This window comes from Manis javanica, chromosome 4 (assembly GCF_040802235.1).
Source record: "Manis javanica isolate MJ-LG chromosome 4, MJ_LKY, whole genome shotgun sequence".
Lineage (NCBI taxonomy): Eukaryota > Metazoa > Chordata > Mammalia > Pholidota > Manidae > Manis > Manis javanica.
In genome coordinates, this window is record NC_133159.1 from 172,012,662 (window position 1) to 172,039,716 (window position 27,055).

Genomic DNA, 27,055 nt, shown 5'->3' on the forward strand with positions numbered 1-27,055 from the left:
CAAATGTAAAGTTGCCATTTATCCTAATTGCATTTTAATTCAAAGATTAACAATGGACATTTAACAATCCACTGAACCAGTAAACATAACACACATGGCTCTAATAAATCTGAGTGCGTAATGACGGGAACACAAGCTTCTGTGGAACCCCCAGGGTCAGTCCCTGAACTTTGGACTCGACTCCTCCCACTTTCTCCATCTACACATTAGTGAATTCCAGGAAAGATGACAGACTTGTATAGACCGTCACCTATCCCCTGCCTACCCCAAGATAAGACATGGAGACCTACGTTGAGTGAAGAACGAGGAACTTCATCCTCTAGAGATGGGTTCTGTCCCTCAGCATCCTCCAGGATCTTAAGTCCACCATGGCTGGTCAGGTCCGCCTCAAAGCAGAGCTCTCCTCTTGCCTACCTATTGCCCAGACCTCAGCAAGACCACCAAATTAGCAACCTACCCTCCAAGGGACACCGAAGACTTCACTGTGGACCTCAGTAAGGCCTGCTGGTAATACATGATCTGGAAGAGACACGACTGTTAAAAGATGCCCAACCCCCTCACCCTTGAGTGTCACGAACACCGGCACTTGCATAAGGCCAGCAGAACGACAGCACCGCATGGCATTCCCTCAAGCCAGCCACCTCAGTACCCAGAGGACATAAAAGCCCACAGTAGACACCAAACCCCAAATTAGGGTCCCCTGTTGCTCATCATGTGTTAGTCTGGGAAAAAGCACTAATTAAGAAAAGGTTCTAAGGACCATTAAATCGAGGCACGAGTACAACACTTAGCTTTTCCCTCATGAGCCTCTGGCGGACAGAGCAGATCTAACCTCAGTGGCCAATGCTTCCCGGGGCTCTATCTTGGACCCTGGACACAAGATTTGTCAAAATTGGAAGTGTGCCACTCTGGACAGATTCTGCATGGCCCCGGAATTGTAGAAGCAGGTGCAAGCATGGGGGTGCAGACACGGTGAGGCATTTGCTCCCACGTCACGTCCCTCCGGATCTGTGCCTTCCGAGGGTGTTTTGTATCCTGAATCTCAGCATCAGCCCCATTCATAAAAGATGTCACTCTGTGCTGCCCATTAATTTGGAAACAACTGTTTGAACATTACACACTGTTTTCATTTCATTACTGCATGCAGAACACAAAGTCAGAGTACACATAATTTGTTAGGGGATTTAAAACCAAACTTCCTTGGGACTCGGTGACTAATTACCTCTTTTTTGATGGCAGTGATTGTTTGTTTCTGGAAAACAAAGAAGCAAAAACTATTAAACAGATGTCATTAGATCATCACAGCTCAAATACCCATTTCCCATTGAAGAAATAAAAATCATTCCCCAGAAGAAAGCTGTCCACCTTTTCTTACTTAAAAGATAGAGAATTTCTCCCATCACCATCAATTCCACCCTATTCTACACAACCACTGGTGAATTAGATCAACTAAAAGCTTTGGTGATTTACCACTGTAACTTTACACTGTTCTCCTAAAAGCCGAGATGAATCAAGGACGAAGTTTGGGGTAGTTCCCACATACCACGTGCCTGCAGAGCCTCCTTAAATGGAATGAGACACAAAGATGGGGGACACCGCCCTGGAGCTTCAGTGTGGGCTCTTTTCTCGCAGGAAAGCACCCTGAATGAACGGTGAGATTCGTTCCTTAGGAATTTATAACAAGCTGGCCAAGGCCACAGGCCGAAAGAACAGGTGCCAACTTTCCAAAACGAAAGCACACGATTGAAAGACTCGAATGCAGGGTCACAGCAAGCCGAGTTCCCAGGCTGAGCAATAATATGGAAGAGCCTGTCAGGCCCCATCCTCCCGCTGAAACTACTGAAGCAAGTTCACACCAGGGATGGGCTGCAGGGCATCCTCCCTCCGGAGCTTTGAGTTACAGTAGAGAAAGGCTGGCTCCCAAGAGGAACTCCATGTTTAGGCTCTTAGAAGCTCCTGGAAGCCATTCAGATGCGTCCCCTCCTAACATCTACCATCTGACATGCTTCCTCGGTACCACTTTTTTGCTCCATGCAGCTCTTGAAAAGGAGATTGGGCATGGCTGGTGATGCTAGGCTCGGTCTTCCTGCACTGGGCTGTGTCCAGGGGCTGCTTGGTGCTCATTCGTGGACTTCAAGGTGATGATCTCAATTCCCTAACTCAGCTCTTCACTCAGAATAGAGTCAGAAGTCCAAGGAAGACACTATTTCCCTTAGCCAGTGTGCAAAGTACTGGTCCGGGACCCACTGACAAGGCATGAAGGAGAGTTCTATCTGGAACGTCATAGATTCACCTCTCCTTTCTCAGCCCTGCTGGGTTTCATTTGGCTACATTAGATTGCTTTTGTGTAACTACTTTTCACAAGAAATCACTTTTCCTGGGTGGTGGAGCAGAGAGAGCTATCTCAGGAAGGTAAAGCTCAAGGAGGTGTGTTTTGGACTCAAGACACACCCTGACTTCCTCCTTCACGGCACTTAAAACAATTATATTTATATAATTGCTTGTGTGACTCTTGTTTAATATGCATATCACCCACTATGCACTATGAAGAGCAGAGCAACTATTCCATCTTCCCAAGCATAATGGCTGAGGCAAAGTAGATGCTCCATAAATAGCAAATAAATGATGACTGTGTGTGCGTGGAGGTCTAGAAAAATGGAGATGTATTCTAAGCTTAACAGAATATTTTTCCACTTAAAAAGTTGAAGACACTCCCCAAATATGCCAAAGGTTTTGGCAACCATTTTGCTCCCATTCTCCATCTACATGAGGCCCTATTTTACAAGACACACATCTCAGGTAGAAAAAGGACCCTGGGGCCAGAGTGGATTTGCATTTGAATCTAGTATAATCAGATTTTTCTCTTAGAGTCTGCTTAAGTGGATTAAGAATAGTATCTACTGGTCCATGCCCTCTGCTCAAAGGGGAAACTGGACTTTTGGGTAATTACTAACCACTTAGCAGTTAGTACATAGCATTCTGGGCCCTTACAGAGTTTAAGGGAGGAGGGTTTTATTACTCTGAGAGGTTACAGGCAACTTTCTCAACATTCCCAAGTTGGTAATTGGCTGAGCCAGGATTCCAACCCACATCTGCCCTTGGAAACACTGAGAGTGATCCCCGAAAACAAAATACCTCACTCTCTTCAGCAATTCCTACCTTGCTCTAAAGCTGAGGATACTGCCGAATGGAAGACACAATCCATTTAATTTAAAATCTAAACAAAAAGAGAGCTAAATCCCCAATCACAAAATGCATCGCAAACACGGGAAACCCTCTTTAATCAACCCTAATGATGGTAAAGCAAATCCCCCACTATAAGATCTGGGGATCTAAGGCCTAGCACGGTGACTGTAATTGAAATATTTTACTATATATTTAAGAGAGTGAATCTTAAATGTTATCACCACACACACCAAAAAAATCTTAATTATGTGAGGGGATGGGGGTGTTAGCTGACCTCATTGTGGTAATCATTCTGCAATATATACAGGTATCTATTCATCACATTTATACACCTTAAATTTACATATGTTATAGGTCAATAATATCTCAACAAATCTGTGAGATTAAAAAAACCCACCAATGATGGTAAAGATCATAATCGTACTAGGCTTGTGCTCAGCAGCCAGCATGATAAACACCCTCCAGCAAAGTGCTGCAGCTCAAGATCAAACTTCCTGTCGGCCACGGCTTTGTCAGCAGGCTCCTGAGCCCACAGCAGCTTGATGAGCCAGATTCTCACTGCCCTGATGTTCTCTGGGGTCCGTGGGGAGCTATCCTTGCAAGACAATCACGTGCACGCTCACATATTGGTCTAATAATGTCTGTTTCTGGGGCATTTCAGTCTTCAGGGTTTTAACATTTTTTTTATGTTAATCCACTGTATTTGATTTTACGACCCTGCTAGGGCTCTGCAGCAGTGCTGCGCTTTGCTGTTCTCTGATTTCCAGAATTACCAGCCACCCTCTGGGAGTCAGCCTTCCCTGCCTCTACCTCAGATTGTCCACATGGATTTTAGTGTTTATTTCTAGGGTTAAAAATACCTTTCCTTAGGGTCAGCTTCCTCTAGAATGACAGATAGGGTCTCTCTGTCCTTTATGGGTGTATGTGTGTTGGCGCACGTTGGGGGAGTGTTCTGAGCTTTTCTAAAAGATGGAGAGAAAATCTGACTGGGGGTGTTGGTGGATAAGGCTTAGGAAAGAGTATGGACTTTGGCCCCAGGCCAAGGTCAAAATCCTGCTTCTGTTACTCACTGGCAACATAATTTTGGGAGTAATTTAGCATTTCAAAGCCTCCCTTTCCTCATTTGTGAAAGTGGTTAGAGAAATGGGGATTAAATGAGATAATAGACGTGGGTATCTGGCATAGAGCAGAGACTCAACATACAACAGTTATTGACTGGATTCCATAGACCACTGCTGAGAGTACACAGGGTATCGTTTTAGCCCTAATTACAAGATAAAATACAGGATGCCTAGGCAATACTGGGGACATACTTATACTAAACATTTATTCATTATTCACCTGAAATTTAAATTTAACTTGGCATGCTGCATTTTATTTGCTAATTCTCATAGACCTGTACCAATATTATTATGACTTAGTCCAAGGCCTAAGAAACACTGATTTAAAGTGAAGTTATTTTTAGAAATACACACACACACACGCACGCACACGCACGCACATGCACATGCACATGCACATTTCTAAGCAACTCAAAGAAAACCACCTCACAATAAAATCGGAAATAAACATTTTTTCCACCCAGGAATTCATGCACAAATCCCTTGCTTTCTCAACAGGTGGCCCTCCTGGAGAGAAGCCACTTCTTTATTCCTTGTCTGGGTGACATACTTGTTATGTATGGAAAGATGTTCTGCCTAAGGAATCCTCAGATGCTCTGCATTCTTGGATTTCTAACGTTTTTCACTTGGAGATTTGCCCAGATAGGTGCATATCTAGAGCTTGTTTACAGAGCTCCATGGCTGGTTTTTGTCCTTGAACCCAGATGCAGGTTGTAGACAATCACAGGGCAGGAGGGGTCAGCACCATCGCCTAAGAGGGTCAAAAGTCAGAACCCAGGAACACGGGAACTGAAATGGTTAACACAAAGCCGGCAAGAGACTGGGAGGCAGCCAGGTGTCCGAGGAGACAAGGATTTGAGATTATGATCATCTGAAGTTAAGTCTCTGTCCTACCCATATTCTTGATCGGGTCAAGGCAGGTCGGCCTACAAAATTCTCAGGGGCCCAGTGCAAAATGAAAATGCAGGGCCTTGTCCAAGAGAAATGAAGGGTTTTAAGACAGTGACAGGAGAACATTAAACAAAATGTGGGTCCCACTAAGTGTGGATGGTGGGCCAGGGCACAGGACACCTACTGGGTGCAGGACCAAAGAGTGTGGTCGGGACAGGAGCTGAAAAACTGGGAATTTGCTCCTGGCTGGGCCAGGTGGGGCAAAGTGCTCGACTTAACCCTGCTTCTGTTTTGTCATAAGAAAAATGAAACTAATACCACCTGTCCTCTCCTACCAAGCTGCTGTAAGAACGTAATGAAAGCCAGTAAAGCTTCTGGAAGCTGCATAACAGACATTAGAACTCAGGCAGGATACAGTGTGAGCCTGCGTGCCCTTCAGCCCAGGTTCAAATCCCGGCTTGCCACTTCTGAGCCGTGTGTCTGGGATGAGCTGTTTAATCTCCTGGCCCGGCACAACCACGAAACAGAGATGCTAATAGTGCTCGTGACCTCAGAAGGTGGCTGTGAGTCCTGGCTGAGCTGGGACAAGGCATGAAACGTGCAGCCCTGGGCCTGGCACCCAAGGGGCTGTGGGCAGGGCTCAGCCGTGAGAGTCGGCTGGCACCAGCCACACAGGAACCCCAGGAAGAAGGCAGCGAGTCCCGGGTGGTGGGAGGACCTGGGGGCTTCCTCTCTCCGAGGGCTCCAGGCTGAAGGCTGGGCAGAGCACACTATTTAATGCTGTGGAGCTGTACTTGGTCTTTTACCCAGACACCCAGGTGCACGCCAGTGTAGACTGCTGTTCTCAGCAGCTGTTTAGCAGACTAGGCAGGGAGGTGGAGTTGGTGGGTATCTTCCTCCCTCCACCTCCAGCCGGCGTGGAAGTATGAGACGGTGTAAGGACATAAGAAGAAATCGGCTGGGTATACGGTCCAGGGTGCCCATAAATCATCTCCCCAGCGGCATGGTGGCGGTCACAGCACTGATGATAGCTGTTGTTGGCGAGTCTCTCTGTGTTGGATGCCACACCAGACACTTCGTGTAAATGAGCTCGCATAATCCTCTGAGAAAGGATTCTTCCCAAGTTATAGATGAGGAAACTGAGGCTCTGAATGGCTCAAGAGCTTGTCCAAGATCACACATGCAGGGAGTGGCAGAGCTGGGATTCGCCGCATGCCAGAGTTCCCTTCAGCACATCGCACCGGCCCTCTCGCACGGTGACCCTGTTGGGTCGGAGGAGGACGGGCCAGCCCTGGGCACACCACTGCCCCCAGTTGGGCTAGCACCCGGCTGCCACTCAGTCTCCCCTCTGCAGGGCCAAATTCTCTCTGAAATAAGGGGAAAGTGGAGGGCTGTGCATGCTTAGCACCCCCATATGCTTCACAGTGTTGGAAACAAGAGAGGACATGCTCTCTGGGTGTGGTCCCTGACCCCTGGCCAGATCCTCCCAGGGCTGGACAGCCACACCGACCAGTGGCCATCAGCCTGAAGAAGTGGGTCACCCAGGCCCCTAGACACCTGCCAGTCTAACAGCCTCCTTTCCTATGCTCAACGGTGTTTTTATCTTTTGGGTTATTTGCCTCCATTTAAGGAAAGCAGATACCTATTCCAGAATTTACTAATTCTCAGAAATGGCCTCTCTCTTCAAACCAGCACCGTGAGCTCTTCTCTGCAATGAGACAAACCTCTGGGCCCTCTGCACACCCAAGGCCCCATGGGGACACTTCATGTTCTCTCAATCCTCTCCTCTCGGGGCAGATAAACCCCAAAAAACAGGGGATATACATAGTTTAACTGTGGAAATGTTGCACACGGATTAAACACAGCACCAGGCTGCATTCCCCTAATAGCTGGATCTGCCCCCAGCACTGGGACTGGCTGGGCGGGAGGGGCCGGGAGGGGCCCTGCTTGTGCAAAAATTACGGTTCTTTATTCTTCTGAATGTTCCACAGCAGCCAGAGTGCAGACAGGAGAAAGAGAGCTGGGGGAAGACAGAGAGAGAGAGAAGAAGACAGGTAGGCAAAAGTGGAAGCATTCCCCGTGTCACCCTCGCCCAGGGACAGCCCTCAGCCTCAGGAGGCACCCGCAGGCTCTCGCGCTGGGCTGAGACTACTGCCAGCACCCGGCTAGAACTGGGTTTTGAAAGCCAAAAGGCTCTCCTCCTAGCCTGCCTGCCAGTGAGCATGAAGATGCGTCCTCAGGGAAGAGATGTCCGACCGTACTCCCTGGAAGTTACCCCACAGAAGCAAGGCGGATGGAGCAGTGCGGGGCTCAGCTCTCCTCCCGGAGCTGAACTAAAGGTCCGCCACCGCCACACTTACATACGCACACGGATGAGCAAGATCCTGGCTGGCTGGGGTCAGAGTGGGGGCTGTGCCTTCCACCTCTACCCTCCCCACACACCCCAGAAAGAATCCCAGAGCTGCCAGTCATCCACAAAAAAAAAAAGGAGAATCTTCCCCCGGGTTCAGTATTTTCCAGGATGATTTTGTTTCCGTGGCAACCAAGCCTACAAGGCCTCAGCAATTATCTGCCATCTGACAAAGGGAACGTAGAAAAGGCCGCTGAAGGCTGACAGTGCCACACGTGTACCAGAGGAGGGCTCACCTTGCGCTGTGGACAAGGGACCTAGCAATGCCCCTGGGTGACACCCTCTGGGTGCCCGATAGACTCCATCTCTAAATCTGGGCCTCTAACTCCCTCACACGGGGGGCCAGCGGGGGTGGCAGCCAGTCCTCAGGGTCATCCTGAGTCCCAGGTCCCGGGGGCAGAAGTGCACACCAACAGAGCTGCCTCGCCACCTTTCTCCTGTTCCTTCCTCTCCCCCGTGGACCTCTTTCTTCCTTCTTTCGTGGTACAGCTCTCCCAGCTCCCCCACTTGCCTTTAGGACACACTAGGCTAAAGAGTTCCCCGACCCTTTGCTGCCCAAAGACAACCCTGGACAGAAAGCAATGAAACCATCTAAGATGAATTTAAATAGGGTTTAGGCTGTTTCACTGGCATCAGTGGTTCTCAGCCCAGGCAGTCTTGCCCTCCAGGGTACACTGAACAACATCTGGAGACATTTTTGATGGTCAGAACCGGGAGGTGGGCAGGGAAAAGCATGGAGCTACTGGCCTCTAGTGGGTAGAGGCCAGGGGCACCGCTAAACATCCTACAGTGTGCAGGAGAGCCCCAAAGAATTATCTGGCCCCAAATAACAATGCCACAGGTAAGAAACCCTCACCTGGATGCTCTCTATTTCAACAGCGTATGAATTACATCTCTTTCAATAAAAAGACATCATAAGAAATTGGCCATCCATCATAAATGGTGGCCTACTTGGGGAAAGGGTCCTTTTAAAATAAAAAGCATAGGAGAATCTTTGCAAAGATATTACTCCAATGAGATGCAAAGGAAATGGTGACATTTCAGGTCCTGTCACGTGGGTTAAAATTAAAACAAAAGTTGATGCAAAGGTTTTAAGCCTGAGGACTATAGTTTTCAGCGGGTAAGGCAACAGGCTGAAACTGTGTGTAAAATGTCTGTCTATGTATCTTTGGGTGGAACAGGTTCATAACTTTCATCAGATTTTTAAAGGGGGGAGTGACTCGGCAAAGTCTGAAAACGAACCATCTAGATCCCAATTGTGCTGACCTGCCCCTGACATTCTCTGTCTCTCTGCATGCAGGACGCTTGCCGTGGCCTCGCTCCTCCCAACACTGATACCACAGAGCCCAAATCTCCTCCTCGCTTTTTAAGTCTCAGGGAGAGATAGCACTGCCCCTACAGACAAGAACAGACAACAGACACGTGGACACCTCCCCAGCCCAAGAACCTGATCTAGGCTTTGTCCACAGGGTGCAGCAGAGACCTACCTGATTTACCTGAACTTCGTTCGGATTGGTCACTCGGTCCAGGCCATAGTCTAGCACGTTGTTCATTCCTGGCTGAATGGAATAAAAACAAAATAAGGACCACTCCTGGGAGAGTCTCCAGCTTCTGATTAACCTTGGATCATGGCCAAGCAGCTCATTGTGAGAATGAACTGAGAAGGGCTTGTGGCCTAGCCTGCAGGGTGCTGTGAGGGTGTGTAAGACTCTCTGGGTGAGCTGATGAGCTTCATGGGGCTGTTCTGCTACCATGGTATCCCCAGAATGTAATACAGTGGGACAGATGGATGGATGGGTGGGTTGACGGGTAGATGAGTGGGTAGGTGGGTGGAAGGATGGATGGATGGATGGATGGATGGATGGATGGATGGATGGATGGATGGGTGGATGGGTGGATGGGTGGATGGATGGATAGGTGGGTTGATGGGTAGATGAGTGGGTAGGTGGGTGGATGGATGGATGGATGGATGGATGGGAGGATGGATGGATGGATGAATGGATAGATGAATGGATGGAGGGAGGGTGGGTTGATGGGTAGATGAGTGGGTAGGTGAGTGGAAGGATGGATGGATGGATGGATGGATGGATGGATGGATGGATGGATGGATGGGTGGATGAATGGATGATGGATAGATGGATAGATAGATGGATGGAGGGAAGGTGGGTTGATGGGTAAATGAGTGGATGGGTGGGTGGAAAGATGGATGGATGGATGAAAGGAAGGCTGGATGGCTAAGTAACACTCAAACTCGGTACACACTCACCAGGATTAGCACAGGGACTCCCAGACAGCTGCAGCACACCTTCCCCACCCCCCACAGTGCGGTGCTCTGGAGAGTCCAGCCCTCAGTCAGGCACCTCTGGGTTCCAGTCCTAGTTCTGCCAATTCCTAGTTCTGAGGAAGACCTTGGAAACTACTTCCTCCCTCTGCACTCATTATCCCTTCTGAGAAATGGAGATGATCCCTCCTACCCTCAGGTTCTCATGAGGAATCGGTAAGACTGGGTGTGGGGCCCTCAGCAGAGGGTAGCTATCGCTCAGCAAGGGCTTGCATCCGTGTTCAGATCCTGCCTGTAAAGGCCTGGCCCCAAAGCTGGGTCTCACTCTCTTGTCAGTTCCCTTCCACACCAGGCAGCCAACTCCCCAGCCAATCAGGCTTGGTCTCTCTCTGCTCCCCGAGGCCAGCAATCTGGGGCTTCCACTTCCCTCTCTGTTAGTCTGGTACCAACAGCCGCCAGGTTCTCAACACATGTGATAGCCAGGCTGACCGCAGTGAAGCAGAGGCAGGAAGTGACTGGGCTTTGCCCCACCAGACGCAGCTTTATCAGTAGGATAGCTACATTTTTAGCTCGGAAGGAGGGTTGCTAAATAAAATATAGGACACTTGGTTAAGTCTGAATTTCAGATAGACAACAAATAATGTGGATATATAACTTCATGTATAAATATATTCCATAGTTTTAATATGAATCTACAGCAATTATAAAAACATTGGGACAGAAATCATTTGCTATTTATCTGAAATTGAAGTTTAACTAGGCATCCTCTTAATTGCGAAATCCGGCAAGTTAGCTCAATGGGCTCCTAGGGTAGCAAATATAAGACTAGGCAAGAAAGAAATAGGGAAGAGGACAGGGAAAGGGGGCGGCCATCCTCACCCTAGTTGTTACATGTGGACCACAGTCAACAAATATTCATTAGGCACTTACTAGAACAGACACTGTGCTCGGCCCTGGGGTGCCCCGGGTGAATGTGACATGAGACCCCTGCCTCAAGGCATCCCCCGCAGGCATCTCAAGGCACTTCTGGTCACTCAGCAATTAATCTCAGAAATGTGACAAATGCTAGGAAGCCAGCCCAGCGGGATCTATCCTAGCATGAGTGGGTGGGGGAGTTGTGGCTATCAGAACCTGTGTCTCTACCTAGAGTGGGTTCTAGGAATTGCCTCTTTCTGGTTCAGAGAAATCCCCCCAGGGTAGCTGAAGACGGACTTCACACAGGGACACACATGCACACGCCCACACTCACACCAGCCCACGCCCTGCTGCCCCGACAACCGCTGGCTCTCCGACGCACTCCTGCCTCAGCAGCTTCACTGCGGCTGCCTGCTCGAGTCTTGAATTCGCTCTCCAGCTCCTTCCTTTGAGCTTGCCCCGCACTCTGATGGATTTGGCTGCCCTGTGCCCAGCAGTGCACCTCATAGCACTGATCAGCACCAGACGGCCTTGGGCTCTCGGAGCTGTGGGCACCCAGCAGGCTTCACTATTCTGCAGCCTGTCCAGCGCCAGCCCCTCCTGGCTTCCCCAGCACTGCAGACAGCTGGCATGCCCCTCTGGCTGCCCTGCTGCTCAGGCTCTTGCCTCCTCTCGGGGTCTCCGCAGGTCTCGGTTGTTGCGGTCACCATGCTCTGCCTTCAGAGTTCCCCAGGGGGCTGCCTCTCCAGGCCCCACTCATTCATTCACTCATCAGGTGGCCTACGGGCTGTGTTTCCCATGACAGTCACAGAGCCACTGCTGACACAGTTCCTGGCACGTAAGACGGTGCTCACGCGAAGACAACCCAGAGCTGACTGTCAGCGCACAGGAAACAAGGGCAGGTCCTTGCCGTGGGCTGCCAGCAGATAAGGAGACGTGCAGATATACAGCCCCAGTGCCATGCACAGGAAACCCTCCAGAGATGGGCAAGCCTCCCCCTTCAACCAGAAGAACTGTGAATCTCAGAGGGGTGGCGGGGGAACTCCCTGAGAATACCCCTTGGGCATAAGCCAAAGAGGCAGTTTGCTAAATGCTTTATGATTCAGGAGACAACAGGACCTCTGTAGACCCAACAACCACTCCACGAAGGGGCGACATTCCCAGGATCAGTATTCCAGAGCAGGGCCAGTGCGGGGGCCAACGTACACTTCTTGGTGACACTCCACCACATCCCTACGGTCCCTTCTCGTGTTCTCCTGGGATGGCAATTTGGATTTTGAGCTGCTTGCGAGAGAGAAGACCACATGTGGGTGCCCCTCCCTCAGCAGCAGCATGTCAGGTACATGCAGGTTCCCAGCCCAGCTCGGCACAAGCTCCTGGCCTCCCTGAGCCTTCATCTCCCCACCTGGTTAAAGGGGGTGATAACACTCCCCCCTTCACCACATTGCCACCACAGAGATGGGATCATCCATGCCAAGAGCTCAACAGAGGCACCGAGCAGGTGCTCAGTGACTCCTGGTGGTTATTTTATGCCCAGTGCCTAACTCCTTGGCTGGCACAGAGTCATGGCCTCAGAAGGTTTCACAGATTAATGAACGGACAGCAAACAGGAGGATGAATCAGTTCAGGAACTGCAAGCCGTGTCCCACACGAGAGCAGCTGGGCACAGTCAGTCCGCATACTGGCTGCTCCAACCTCCACAGAGCCAAAGGCTCTGTTTGCCTGGCTGGCTTCTCTCCCGCTGAACTGACAGCTCGCCGGGTCTCCTGGAGACAGTCTGACAGCCCCTACGCTCCCGGGTTCCCTGGGCTTGTCAGTCAGACTGCTCAGTTTCTAGGCTGAGGCAGACTTCACCCAGGATGTTCTTCCAACAGGACACATTGCTGATCCTAATGCTCCCAGGCCATGACCCTGGGTGCTTCAGGAAAGTCGGGGAGAGCAGGACCCAGACATGCTCCACCTCACTTTGCCTGCTGGTCCGGTTCTGACTTAGGGCAGCAGCGATGCCTATGGGATGGGAAAAGCAGTTCTGTGCCCGAGGATTTTTACAACTGCTTCTAGTACATCAAAGCCTCATTTTGAGTTTGGCATCCCAGTGCTACCAAAGAGGGACCAGGCACTTTGAACCCTGGCACCCTGTTGGCTAGAGCAGCCGTGATTCACACAATGCTCCAGTGACCAAGGAGGTATGGAAGGGCCTTACACACACTAAGACATCACACAACATTGTCAGGGCGGCAGAAGAGCATAGAGACTGGGGCGGGTGGTGCTTGGCAGCTTGGGGGTTGGGGTCCTCTGGCACCCACTAGCTGTGTAACTCTGGCCAATCGGTAACGTCCCTGAGACTCAGCTTCCTGATCAGCACAACAGGACTAATAATAGCACCTTCCACACCGGGCTGCAACGATGAGATGAGATAGTGCGTGCAGACTGATGCTTACGCAGTGCCCAGCACACAGGGAGTTCCCCATTCAGGCCTGCCCCATGGCAATGATGGGGAAATGACAACGGTGGTGATGGAGGTGGAGAAAATGGAGGTGGCGGGGAGGAGGGGGTAGAGACAGTAATCAGAGAGACAGGATGCCATGTTTAACTACTTCTGTATCCTGCTGTGAAGAGCCACTCAGCCATTTGCCTGATGAGGGGCTGAGAGCATACCCCAGGGCAAGTGGGCAGAACTCAGAAAATCTGCTTTTCATTTTGTTCCCTTACAGGTCCCCTGAGTGCAGGGACAGAGAGGAGGAGAGGCATCTGGGGTAGATCATGTGCACAACCAGTCTGTGTCGCTTTATAAGGGATGCCAGGCGTCACACTGGCATTCCCACACCACAGAGTCCCTGCATGTGATTTGGAAGCCATTCTCCGCCCTGCAGGGAACAGGACTCCCTCTGTCATGGATGCCACTGGGCACCAGGACATTCTGCCTGATGCATGGCTTGCCCATTTGCCCGTATCCTCACCAAGGCTCCCCCTTTAGGAACAGATGACCGAATGCCAGCTGAACAATGTACACTCCCCTCCCCCACAAAGACCTCAGTCCTGAGCTACCAACAGGGAGGTATATGCTTGGCTCTGTTTCCCCAGGACCCTGGGCTCAGTCACCCACACTCATCCAGCCCCCAGGGACCTATGATGAGCACCAGCTAATGGGTTACCTAGAGGAGGTGCCCTGAAGCCAAACCAAACAAGCTTCTTGGGGATCCACCCCAGGGCTTTAACTCTGGCAACCCGCACCAATAGCCCCACGAGCGATGTCTGCTTTCAATGGAGAAAGAAAATTAGCAAAACAGCCAAAGTGTGATGGGCTCGATGTTCAAAAATGCAGAAGCTTTGGCCCCATGACTGACCCAGTTCCCTTTCGGGTTCTGAGAATCTGATACCAGGCAGGCAAAGAAACTAAAGGAGGAAGAGGAAGAACTCTCATTGTGAATGGCTCGCTTCTCAGAATCCCTTCCACGTCTGGGGACCTGCAGGCAGCATGTGGGTCTGCACAGGAGTGAGCCGAGCTACCCCAGTGGGAGGGGGTCACGGCCTGCCTCCCTGCGCTGGGGGAGGAGGCTACCGTGGCCCAGCACCGAGCCTGACAAGTTCCATCGCTTGTGCACAGCTTGTCTCTCTCAGCCACTTAACATCCCGAAGCCAGATACACAGTGTGCATTAAGCAATGAGGCTCAGCACACATTTATGCCCCCTGGCATCCTCCCATCTCAGCTTGCTGGGCCTGGAGCTAGAAAAGGAAAAGGAGAGGGACCAGGAGACACAGGCGTGGCTTTGCCTATGCAAGCTTCCACTTCTCTACAGCATTTTATACGTTTGTTTTGGAGCCCGTGTTCGAGTTTCTTCTATATTCCTTTTCTCAGGTATTGCAGAATAAAAAAGAAAAATTGCTAGCCCTCATAAAAGGCCAACTCATTCAGGTCTCAGGTAACTCCACTTGGGTCAGCACCAGCACAGGACTCCATGCAGGCGGTCTATTTCCTCTCCCAGCCATGAGGTACTTGGTGCAAACGGGACAGTGAGGTGCGATTCCAGCCCCAGCGGGAGATGAGCCACATGAGGGACAGTGAGGACAGAGTGGAGTGGGGGGCCTATAGGAGGTGGCCAGACCCAAGGAGGACAGTACTCACAGGGCAGCGGTGGACCAGCCAATACGCCTTCTCCTGGCAATCCAGTGCGTACCTGTCCGCTCTATTCCTTTCCTTTCCAGCCCTGAAAACCCAAACACCATGTTAAAGGCCAGGTAGACTTTGCATCTTTTGGTCAGTGACAGGCCACATTCCTGATGACCCAGACCACCCTCCCAATCTGTCCACATAATCTGTTTGCCATAATAATAATAAAATCAGCAAACACTAATATTACACCTGCATGTGAGGCACCCTAAGTACTTTAACACATATTAACTCATTTAATCCTCCCAGTGACCTTTTCTCACTTTGAAGTTTGGGGGATTGAAGCAAAGAGAGGTAGCAGGCCCCACCCAGGGCCTCACTGTCAGCAAGTGGCAGAAGTGGGGATGGAACCCAGGAGTCAGGCCCCAGCACCCAGCTCTGCCTGAGACCTCCGTTCTATGAAGCAAGCTCGCCACCCTGACAAGCCCCACAGTAGAGCATGTCCCCCAGCTTCAAGGCCAGAGCGAGCCCAGATGCCGCTCTGGAATGACAAATGACCACCTGGCTTTTGAATTTTTCCCTGCTTTACTAGACCTCATAGTCAACATCTAGACGAGTGGGCAGCAAGCAACGGCAGAAGCCGTGATGGGGAGATGCCGCTCAGGGGGGTCCTTTTCTCTCCCTCCGTTAGCTCCTCTTTGTCACTTCGAACAGTTTGTTCCCCATCAGGGCTTTTCTGAGCCTGACTAATTACTGTAAGAGGTATTTCTTTTCCTTCTTATCTCTCAGCCTCCCCCTTTCCCATTATGGATAGAAAACGATGCCGTGCTTTCGTCCCCCAGGAGCCAGGCAGCATTCAAGATCGTTCCACAGGCCCCACTCAGCACCATTTCCACGGTGACCTGCGCTCACTGGTCATGCTTGTTTTCCCCGGGAACGTGCATGATGCACACGCCCTCTACAAGACAGTGTCGGCAGATTTATTTGCCAGCTAACGTAGTGTGAATAATACCATAACATGTTAACATCCAGAGAGCCAGACGGGTGGGGGGTGCCACTCCAGTGCGATGTTTTGCGGCCTCCTCTGGAAATTAAATGTAAACACTGGTGCTCTGACTTCCCTCTGCCAGCCTAACTGGATCTTCTACCAGGTTAACCACCCTGTGTTCTCAGGAGGATGGGCCACAGATGGCCCGAGGCACTGTGGGCTTTCATGATGCTGGACAGCTTTGTAAATAGGGTCTATCACTAACTCATTGCCATGGTTCTTTCTGGCTTCATGCTTCTGCTCTAACGTGACAGATGTTGGAAGGCAGTTGTGATGCATGGAACCCCAGAGAACCAGTAAATGAGGAATAACATTAGTTTGTCACAGTATGATCTTTTCTAGTAACGGTATCATTTAATCATTCATTTATTCATGCATTTATTCATCTCCCACTGTGTTCCAGGTTCTGGGAGTGCCAATGAAACAAACTGAATGGCTGTGTCCCCCCTAAATGTATGCATCGAAGCCCTAACCCCCAGTCTGACGCTATCTGGGTACGGGGCCTTGAAGAGGTAATTAGAGTTTAGAGGTCATTAAATGAGGTCAGGAGGATGGGGCCCTTACGCTGGGATTGATGCTCTGGTAATAGGAAATGCTAGAGAACTTCCCCCTCTCTTTCTCTTTCACAACAGGAAGGCAGCTGCCTGTAAGCCAGCAAGAGAGTCCTCACCGGAAACCAAAACCTGCCAGAACCTTAAGCTTGTGCTTTCCAGCCTCCAGAACTAAGAGAAAATAAATGACTTTCTCTCCCCACCCACCCTCCTCTGACACTGGGCTTAACCATATGAGCTCCTGTGGCCAACGAATCTGAGCAGAAGCAACGTGCATCACTTGTGACCTGCACAGGCTCTCGTTCCCTCTGTTCGAGCAACGGACAAAGCCCAGATGGTGCTGCCCCTTCAGCATGGTCCTGGGGAGGGCACAAAGTATGTGCAGGCCCCAGCCAACCCACAGGGGGTGCGTGATGCAAGCAAGAAATGAACCTTGAGGTTTCATGCCCCTGAAAGGTGGGGGGCTGTTTGCTAGGCCAGCCCAACCTCATCCTGACTGAAACACCCTCCCCAACATTTGCATCTGGCTCTCATGCACAAGGCAGAGCCCTCAAGGGGACTTTCAGCTCCAGTTCTGATGTGGAAGGCAGGCAGTGGGCGGTTCTAACATGCAGCTTTGACCATACCTCCGCACTGCTTAAGGTCCTACCATGGCTCCCCAGTGCCCTTAGCACAAAGCCCTCTCTCGATCTGCTCCTGCTAACATCTCCAGTCTCACTTCTGCCGTGCAGGCTTTGCACTCCCTGCTCCAGCCACAAGGAACTGCACCAAGTGAGCACTCCCCCGCCTGCAGACTCGGGTTCTGTCTGCTCCCAACACCCTTCCTCCCACCTCACCTTTCCTCTCCACCCACCATCGCCATCCTTCACCTGGGCACCTGCTGCACAGCCTCCAGGTTCAATGTCATTTCCATAGTTCCTCCTGCAAACCCCCGCGTGAGGCTCACATCTCACTCTAGCATCACAGCCCGTCTGCTCGTCCGCCTGGCCCACCAGACTGCATCTTTATGTTCCCTATACCTCTTCCAGGGTTTAATACAAATATGCCCAATAAAGGTTTATTTTAATAAAAGGAAACAAAGAAGGAAGGGAGGAAGAAAGCCATAGGATGAACGTGATCTTTCACTCACCTATACTGCTCTTTCGCCTGCATAATGACGAAGTCCCACTTGTAGTTAATTTTTTTGTTCAATAAAGTGTAATTTTCCTAAAGAAGGAAAACAAGATGAGAACACCGAGCCCACAGTGATGTACGCTGTGTGGAGGGAAGAAGGCCCTCCGTTGATGAAGACCTGCCCCAGGCTCTGAGGCAACGAGACCCACCCCAGCTTTGCAAAGGTGTTCATTCAAGGGATGGCACCAAATTCTCAAAAAACCTTCATAACCGAAGCCACAGCTTGGCTTAGCTTTTTTAAATAAATGTATCCCAGATCTGATGAGGAAGGGGAGGATAGGGCAGGGTGGGGAAGAATATGAGAGCTCAATGTTCAACAGCAGAGCATCACAAATCCACAAAGATAAGCCCTAACATTGATGCTGGCTCTTCTAAAAACATGTTCGTAAAGAATAAAAACACAGCCAGATTGCTGCTGTCTGCCCAGAAATCTAGCCTTGAGAGGGCTAGGTGTGTTCTTTGAGAAATCTGACTCGTCCAGCCTAAAACAAAAGTCTATACTATTGTTTTATCATCACCAACTCCAGTTCAAATCTGTTCATCGTGTAATATGCATTATCGTGCATATTAATCATACTGTTGGGAGACAGCAAAGGAAGGTGGCGGCTACCGTGTACCCAGCAGCCACTGCGGCAAGGGCTTAAATTACAGCAGAAGAAAATGAAGCTTGACATGGGGAAGAATTTGCTGCAGCAAGATGCCTCTAAATAGATGGATGGATGGATGGGTGGGAGGATGGATGGATGATGAGGGAACACATGAATGCAGTAAGGGGAGAACAGGAGAAACAGCTCAAGACTACATTTCGCTCAGTTATAATAACATACTTGGAAGCACTTCTGTACCTTTTCATATTCCTCTAAAATCCCTTTCTTCTTTATATTTCGCTTGGCTAGATAGATGGCTGCAAAAGAAAACAATGACACTTTCCATCATCACCACATTTCAAAACAGCATCTGTGCACGAGGCTGCTGCGCTTGGCTTGGCGGTGAGAACCCTCAGCAGACACGGCCCCTCCCCTGAGGAATGCTCTCGGTTGAGATGTGAGCTGACATGAAGGGCATGATGACAGCACGATGAATGTCACCAAAATGCAGTGAGTAAATAAACAGTATTTGAAGCACCACCTAAGGTGTAACTGGGCTGGAGTCTTACCATAGTCTGTATCTTCAGCTGGCCACTGCTGGGTGGGCCAGAAATACGGCGTCTATGAAAGAAACCAGGAACCAGGCTTAATCACTGGGCTGTTATCTATTCAGGTAAGATGAATCCCATAGTTAACGTTCAAGTCAAGGCCCAGACTCACCTGAAATCGGTAGAGGCTGCTGTCAGGTTTGAGAATGAGATTCTTGGGGTCTTGGAGGGGGTAAATGTAGCCACACTTGACGATAAAGTTGCCCAAGTTCTGTGCCTCTGGGGAGCAGCAGTTTAGACATGGAAGTTAAGAGATGCGGCCAAAGGCAGAAGCTGAGTGCCCAGCCCCCAACAGTACCCTAAACTCGGGGAGAGGTGCCCCCCTCCTGACAGCACTGCATCCGAGCAGTGAGGACAGCAATCTCTGAACTTATCTGTGGGCAAGTACCAGCGGGGTGCAGATGAACAGGATTCCCCAGCCTGAGCCCTGGGAATGACGGCTCAGAGAGTGTGGAGGGGCCATTGAACCCTCATGCCAACAGGTGCAACAGGTGGAGAGCTGCAGGTGTTTGGAGGTGCCAGTTGCGGACATTCTGGAGAAGTTTCTCTGGGCCCTTTGGGTCAGGAGAAGTTCCCCCAGAGCAGGGAGAGAATGTCTGTTTGACCAACGGACAAGTCCTCACTCAAAGCGAAGGCCACATTTTTATCCGCTTCTATCCCAAGCTCAGTTCTGCCTGCATCCCAGGCCCGCGTCCCCTGGCCTCTCCCACCTCGCAGTGCACACACATCACTTCTTTCCAGACCAGGTGCGTGCATGCATCACCCCCTCCAAGAATCCGTTCTTGACTGACACTCCCCCGATGACCCTTGTTATTTACATGCTCTCAATATTTTGTATGAAACTACAATAGTCCCCCACCATTATCATGCCTCCACTTTTGATTCTGGTTATTTTACACATAAACACCTTGTCTCTCAGATTAAAGTGTCTATTTCTTAGAGACATAGGCTAAGCCTCCATTTAGTGTCTACCCTCCAGAGGTTCTTTCAAGGTGCTGCACCTCAAAACTGAGGGCCAAGCGAGCTCTCACCCAGACTGGAGACCCAAAGCCGCTGGGAGATCCACCGCAGAACGTCACTTCCTGCAAACCACAAGTATTTGGCCTCCGTCAGAGCCTCCTGACACATCCCCCCCGCCCTCATGCCTCGCCCTCACCGCTGCCCCACTGCCTCTGGCTATGATCTCATTCCTCTCCTGCTCACAACTCTCAGGGACTCCCCTCCATCCGCTCCTACCACGTTCAGCCCCAACCCCGCAGCCCGTAATTCAGAGCCATCCATGATCTGACTCTGTCCTCCTGGCACACCCTCGATCTTTAGCTCTCTTGTAGTACTTATTTGCTTTCCTTACAGTAATTTGTGCATGGACCATCATTCATCAAGTAGGAAGTAAAAGGACAAAGTCAACCTCGAACAAAACCAACCCAAGGTGAGCTGCCTGTGCGGCTCCAGACGCATGGGAGTAAAGAAGAACCAGGGATGGAAGGAGAAGCGGTGGTGGGCTAAGGGTGGGGGGCTGGTTCTCCTTACGCCCCCAGGTTTCCAGGCAGAACTCTCAGGAGTCAGGAAATTCTAAACTCAAACCTGGCCTTCCAGGTCATTGTGAAGGTACTTTTGTCAAAGCAGGAGGATGGGACTTATTTTTAGTTACACTTTGTAGGCTGTCCGATTCATTTCGGGCAATGAATGTGGCTCCATTTGTACTCCTGCCCTGGGTCCTGCAAGTCTTAGGGGCCTGGGAACAGTGCAAAGGCTGGTGTGAAAAACAGCGGGAGAGGCAGACAGGCATGAGGTGTGCAGAGAACGAGAGTGCGCATCCCCTCTGCTCATCCCCCGAGGATTCAGATCTTCCTAAGGGCCAAGCCCGGTTCCACCAAGTCCAGAGCTGCTGCACGACGGAAGGAAGCTGTGCACCTCGTCCGCACCTGGGCCCCCCAGCTCCATAAGCACAACATGACCCTTGTCCATCTCGGGAGAAAGACAAGACGTCCCACAGCCAAGCAGCCAGGCTCAGATGCCATCCTGCAAACACCGCACAGCACACGTTGCAGTAGTTCCAGCCTGCTTTCCAAAGGCCAAGCTGGGTCCCGTCCCCACATGGCAACCGCCCGACAAAACACACCACTGCCCCTGTCCTGGAGGCTGGGCTGGTGTAATGACACTTCCCTCCTTGGAGGTAGGAGAGGGGCATTTCTTCTGGTGCCTTCCAGGGAAGGCCCTTATGGCCCCTCACACACTCTCCAGGTTTAACTACCTGCCTACCAGCATGGCTGAACACAGACAGCCTGTATCTCTTCCCTTCCCACCCACACCCTGGAGCCTAAAATGTCCAGCCATTATCTGTCAGGACCCATACGCCCAGCACGGTTGCTTTCAGTGAGGTCTCCTCTGTTGCTCTTAGCTTTATTCAGCCCTTGTTGGCCATTCAAAAGCAAAGTTCTTCATCTAAAATCCTACTTAAAGTCTTAGGCCTGGGGGTTTTACACTTTCCATCCCAGGTCTCTTTGAATGCTGCACAGTGGTATGCAGGCCGAGAGAGAGATCCAGTCGGACAACAGACTGATTAGCGCTCTCCACCAAGGAGCAAAGGGTTTCTCATCCACTTGACTGCTTCCTGAAATAGATCAAATGAGACTATGGGGCCACCGGCATCTGCACCACGTGGTCTGTGCTGACAACATAGCAGCCCCCACGCCAGCCACCTTTGCCCTGAGAAGTCCGAGGTCACTTGCCACCCCAGGAGTTGGATGGCGGTTACCCGATTTGCTTTCACTAGTACTGACGCTGCAGAACAGGAAGTCTTGCTCCCATAGCAGCTGGAATTCACTAGTAGGAGGAACACAGGAAAATGTGGCAGGGTGGGCAGCCTCACCCAAACCAGAAACCAAGTGTGCTGTGTGTGCAAGGGAGGAAAGCAGCGCAGGCACCTTGACAGTAGACAGAGTGTGTGTGCCGGGCTCAAAGCCACGCTCAGCCACGATGAGTTCAGTACCATAGGACAAGTTGCTGAACCCCTTTAAATCTCAATGGCCCCCATCTGCAAAAAGGAGATGGTCATATCTATCCCTAACTTCACTGTGGGTATTAATTGGCACAGTGGGGGAAGTTGCTAGGTGTCAGCACCCACCAAGTGTGCACTGCAGGCTGACCAGTACACAGCACTATCTCATTTAAATCCTGCACTTGTCCTCCTAGACACGGACTGCTATTCCTACTTTTCAAATGAGAACATCGAGACTAGGGCTACACAGCTAGAAAAAGGCACAGAAAGGATTCACTCCCAGGATGCCCGACTCCGCGTCCAGTGCTCTTTGCACGGTGCTAGCCCAGGGCTGATGCACACATTCAGTAACCTTCTATTAAACATGCACCCTGACCCACAGATCTGCTAATCACTGGGGTACCTAGATGAGCAAGATGAAATATTTCCCCAGGAGAGCTCCCCAATCCAGCAGAGAATTCAGGCCAAAATGAATGATGGCGAGGAGAAGAGAGGGGGCAGGGGCAAGGGTGTCTTCAGGAAGAACTGCCACAGTTGCATCTCAAACACTAGGGAAGAGCCAAGGCTGCCTGCAAAGTCCGCCCGTCCATCCCCACTCTGTGGGTGCCCAGGCTACTCTGGCTCCTAGCCTTCCCCAAGTCTGGTTCATCAGGGTTCCATTCTCTTCTGTGAGCTACCCTGTCGCATTCCAGTGAGTTCCCCCTCTGCTCTGGCTAGCCAGGCTGGGTCAGCTGTTGCTTGCACTTCAGGAAGCCTGAGTGACGCATTGCTGGTGGGAGCGTTCCTTCTTGCAAACAGTCAGAAAGGGAAACGGGGGACTATGACCCAGCTTGCCCCTGCAAAGGCACTCTAAGGCACCTTGAGTGAAAAATAAATGGTCGGCTCATGGGTGGGGTAGACAGTGAGGGTCCCCAAGGAGCACAGCACAGCAGAGAGTACCAGGATTGAGCTTCGAGAAGCTGTCTGCTTCTGCCGATGCTATGCGTCAGTAGGAGACACCCTCTTTACAGCAAAACCAGAAGCATAAGGCATATGCAACACATTAATCAAAAGGCGTTCTTATTTTGGGGTCTAGTCCCTTCTGCCAATATCCTTGAATGATGTTCTCCAAGTCCTTTACCCCACACCCAGAAAGAGAACAAGGGCTCCATCCCGTGGATGCTAAGAAGGGGCTGAGTATGTTGGAAGGTAGAGAAGAGTTGAGCAAAGTCCAATTTTTTTCTGCCAAATAGCTTTTTTTTCAGCTACCTTATTTCATTAAAACAAACCAAACAAGGCAAAAAAAAAAAAAAATGTGACAGTAAAGTTTTTTAAATGACTCCCTGGAAGCAATGGCTTCATGAAGTGACCTGTGGAGGCCTTTCTCCTTCCTTACTAACCCTGTTCTCAGAGGTAGACTGTGATCCGGAAACCAGCACTTACTCTGTAAAGGGATGGAGAGTAAACATTTTCGATTTTGTCATTCATAATTCAGTCTCTGCACAACTATTTAACTTCGCCATTGTAGATATAAGCAGCCAAAAACAATACATAAATAAGAATGTGGGTATGTTCCAATAAAACTTTATTTACAAATACAGGCCACGGGCTGACCTTGGCCAGCCAGTTATAGTCTGCCAACCCCTGCATGTGGTCTGTTCCAGCCCAAGATTTAAATCACAAGACACAGTACCTGTCATGGCGTGAGGGACGCTGGTGACCAGGACCTTCTGGTTCTGCATTCTGACCCCGGTCTCTGGGTTCTGCATGTCCTTCACCAGTGCTTCAATCTGCAAGATGGAACCATTTCAAAGGCTGAGTCAGGCCCTTTCGGCAGCACTGAGGGACCACAAGATGCAAAGACGAACACAGGGAGTGATAACCAGGAGCTTACAACCTAGATGGGCACTGGTACTGAGGAACTACGATGCACCCAGAATTCACTGTGTGTTTCACAGACACAAACACCCTCCCTGGTGTGGGAGCTCAGAGAGAATAATTCTCACTTGGAGAGTCAGCAGAGGCTTTTAAGGGAAGATGGGGCTTAACAAAAAAAGACTGTGCTGGACAGAAACTGAGAGGATCACACGAGCAAAGGCAGAGGAGGATGGCAGCGCCCAGCAGGGGACAGGGACAGAAAACAGCGAGAGGGGAAGCCGGACAGACAAGAACACTGACATACGAACACGCGCGCCAGCATGACTAGGAAGCAGGGAGAGGCGTTCAAAGCTACTGTAATAGTCCCAGCAAGAGATGAAGGGGCTTCTGCCCTCGCCACTTCTACCCCTCAGTCTATTCTCAGCAAAGCAGCCAGAGTGAGTTTCAATTATTTCAGAATGTGTCCCTTCTCCACTCACAAGCCTGAAAGGCCATTCCACTCAAAGTTCCCCTTCTGGACTACATGGCCGGGACCCCTTCCTGCCTGCCTCTCCTCTTACCTCTGGAGTCCACCAGGCTCCCTCTGATCCAGTCACAGTGGCCACCTTGCTGCTCCCTGGCCATGCCAAGCATGTGCCCAGCCTCCTGCCTCAAGGCCTTTGTTCTGGCCATTCCCTGTGTCTGGGCCACTCTTCCCAAGAGATGTGCATGGTTCACCCCCCACCTCCTGCTACACTAATATTCTCATAGGCCCACCCTGTCCATCCTTCTTAGTGCTACAACCTTGAACTGTGCCCCTGGTATTCCTGACCCCCTATTTGCTTTTCCTAGAGCATTCACATTCTAACGTAGGACACTGCTTACCTATGTATCACATGGTTTATTGGGTATCTCCTTTGTTCCTAGAACGTAAGCTCTTCGAGGGTGTCTTTTGTCTGTTATTGTTCAATACCATATTTCGGCTGCCTAGCACAGCACCTGGGACAAAGGTGGTACTGGATAAACAGCTGGTGCATTGATTAACAAATAAATGAAGTGGCAGGGAAGATGATAAGAAGGCATGGCTTTTAGAGCCCTGGTTCTAATTCCAGTTAACTAGAAATAACTGTACTTGTAAGTGACTGGCTGGTTCAGGAAGGATGGCAAAATTTGTACCTTTGCAACTTACATGTTCAGAGCTGCCAGTTACCAAAACAGAAGACACAAAAGGAGCACCTTCTGAAAGCAAAAGCTGCTTGGGAATGCTGACTGTGTAGGGCTGCTGAGGTGTGCACAAGGAATGGCAGGTAACTGGAAATGAATGTCCCAAATTCATCAGGGCCAGAGATATAAATTAAAGTCATGGTATCAAAGAGAGTTGAAGCCAAAGAGAATCAATGAACTGTCCAAGGAAGACTGAACTGCAGGAGACATCCACAAAGACAGCCCTGATGGTCTTTAGACCATTTTAAACTTTTTGTTAATAAAATTTTTCCATGTGAAAAAGTTAAATGGAAATAAAATCAACTGAAGGACATTTTATAACAAACTGGATGGGTGGCAAATTACAGAAAGACAGTCCAAGGGTTTCTCTTATTACCGTTTGCAACTGGCATTGACAAAGCTTCACATGCAGAGGTTTCAAACTTCATGTTCCCTTAAGCAACCCCTCACTGAAGGAGAAACCGTGAACTCTCCCAGGCCCTGTGTGCGCTCAACGGTCAGTCAGTCATTCAACAACCAGGCAGTCCTGGTTGACTCTGAGAAACCACTCATGCGGCCCCTGAGCCCAAGGAGCCCACTCTCTAGTGCAAGGATGTTACAGGACAATACAGGAAGTACAGTGACGAAGGTGAGTGCATAGAAACAGCAGTGCCAAGAGACAGTCAGGAGTGCGGGGCACTCCTGCAGCGAACTCTGAAAGGTGAACAGAAATTAGGCAGCAGAGAGGAAAAAGGATGGTGGCCGGGAACATTCCAGGCTCAAGGGCAACAGAAACACAGAATACGAATGAGCAAGTGCGAACAGAGGCTTTTCCTGTCCTCTAGCCAGAAGCCCTCTCCCATGTACAGCTGGCACATCCTTGTGGAGGGCTGCACTTCAAACCCAGCCCACCACACTCAAGCCTCTACCCAGTCCACAACAGCTCACCAGTCCACGTGCTTCCTCTCGAGGTAACTAACTTGGCTATATTATCATCATTCTCCTCCTATTTCAGAGAACACTTCCCAACACAGTACAGCCCTTCACAGTTTCCTGAGTCCTTTAAGGACTACGCTTGTGGTGCAAAGAAAAGGAAAAGGAACTGGTGGTCTACAGACCATCAGAGCTGTTCCACAGCTTCAGTGAGGTTTCCTTGCTTTACCAACTATAGGATTTCATTTATCCCTCTGAATCACCTTCCTCTACTGTTACATGGGGACATGAGAGTATGTGTCCAGCTAGTTAACATGGTTTTGTAATCTCTTAGAATCTAATTAAGAAATGGTGTCAAAATGCTTTATCAAGACAGATATATGTTATATATGCACAAAGATATATAAGCATAAATAAGGATACTTCAGGAGAGATGTATGTTAGTGGTTATGATTAGAATCATTAATATTAGTAGCATTCCTACAATTAAAGCATCTTTGAAACTCTGCATGCAGGGCTGTATTTAGATGCCTGGGGAGGGAACTCTGCTCTACTAACCATTCAAATATAGGTATTTATTGAGCATGTATTAAGTGCCCAGCACTGTGAAGGATACAACAAGGTAAAGGACATACTACTGTCCTCGGAGAACTGGAAAGACATTTCTATGAATATTAAAAGTTAACTAAGACATGCTAGGGACCTGCAGTCAGAAAAATCTCAGTTCAAATCCCTGCTTCAATGTACAGACTAGAGAAATTGCTAAATTTCACTAAGACTCACTTCTGTGTAAAACAGATTATAACAGTACCTACATCATCAGAGGTGTGTTGTGAAGATTAAATGAGATTCAGCATTTAAAGCACTTAGTATCATGCAATGCACAAAACATTTATTAGATAGCCACTTCATACTGAATTTGCACCAAAAAACAGGGAAGACACTGATTGGAATAAGAGGAGATTGGAAAAGGGCAGCATTTCATGGGAACAGGGACCCAGATATTGGAGAAGAAATAGAAACCGCCTTGTGAATGAGGAAAGGAGAAGATGGCTGATGATCCCCAAGGAAGTGTGCACAGAGGGTGAGCAGGATTTTCCTCATAGAGGGCGAGTGAGGAAGGGGCAGGATGGCAGGAGAGGACCTCGGGCTTCTCTACACAGGGAAGTGAAGAGAGTGAAATTGGAACCTTTGTACAT

At 49.9% G+C, this 27,055-nt stretch overlaps 1 protein-coding gene across 4 annotated transcripts in view; it reads right to left on the reverse strand.

Moving 5' to 3' along the window:
* The window catches only part of RGS9 (regulator of G protein signaling 9), a 58,351-nt gene that overhangs the window by 24,485 nt on the left and 6,811 nt on the right, over positions 1 to 27,055 (reverse strand). For 2 of the 4 annotated variants that reach the window (XM_017652621.3, XM_073235821.1), the window contains exons 2-11: positions 23,557 to 23,653; positions 19,915 to 19,965; positions 18,996 to 19,102; positions 18,845 to 18,896; positions 18,534 to 18,592; positions 17,645 to 17,721; positions 14,932 to 15,013; positions 9,105 to 9,167; positions 1,223 to 1,252; positions 458 to 519 (exon numbers count right to left, since the gene is read on the reverse strand). In XM_017652621.3, coding sequence (XP_017508110.2) covers positions 458 to 519; positions 1,223 to 1,252; positions 9,105 to 9,167; positions 14,932 to 15,013; positions 17,645 to 17,721; positions 18,534 to 18,592; positions 18,845 to 18,896; positions 18,996 to 19,102; positions 19,915 to 19,965; positions 23,557 to 23,653 — 680 coding nt within the window. Of the gene's footprint in view, positions 1 to 457; positions 520 to 1,222; positions 1,253 to 9,095; positions 9,168 to 14,931; positions 15,014 to 17,644; positions 17,722 to 18,533; positions 18,593 to 18,844; positions 18,897 to 18,995; positions 19,103 to 19,914; positions 19,966 to 23,556; positions 23,654 to 27,055 lie in introns of all 4 variants that reach the window. The other 2 variants (XM_017652620.3, XM_073235820.1) reach the window with 1 other exon arrangement.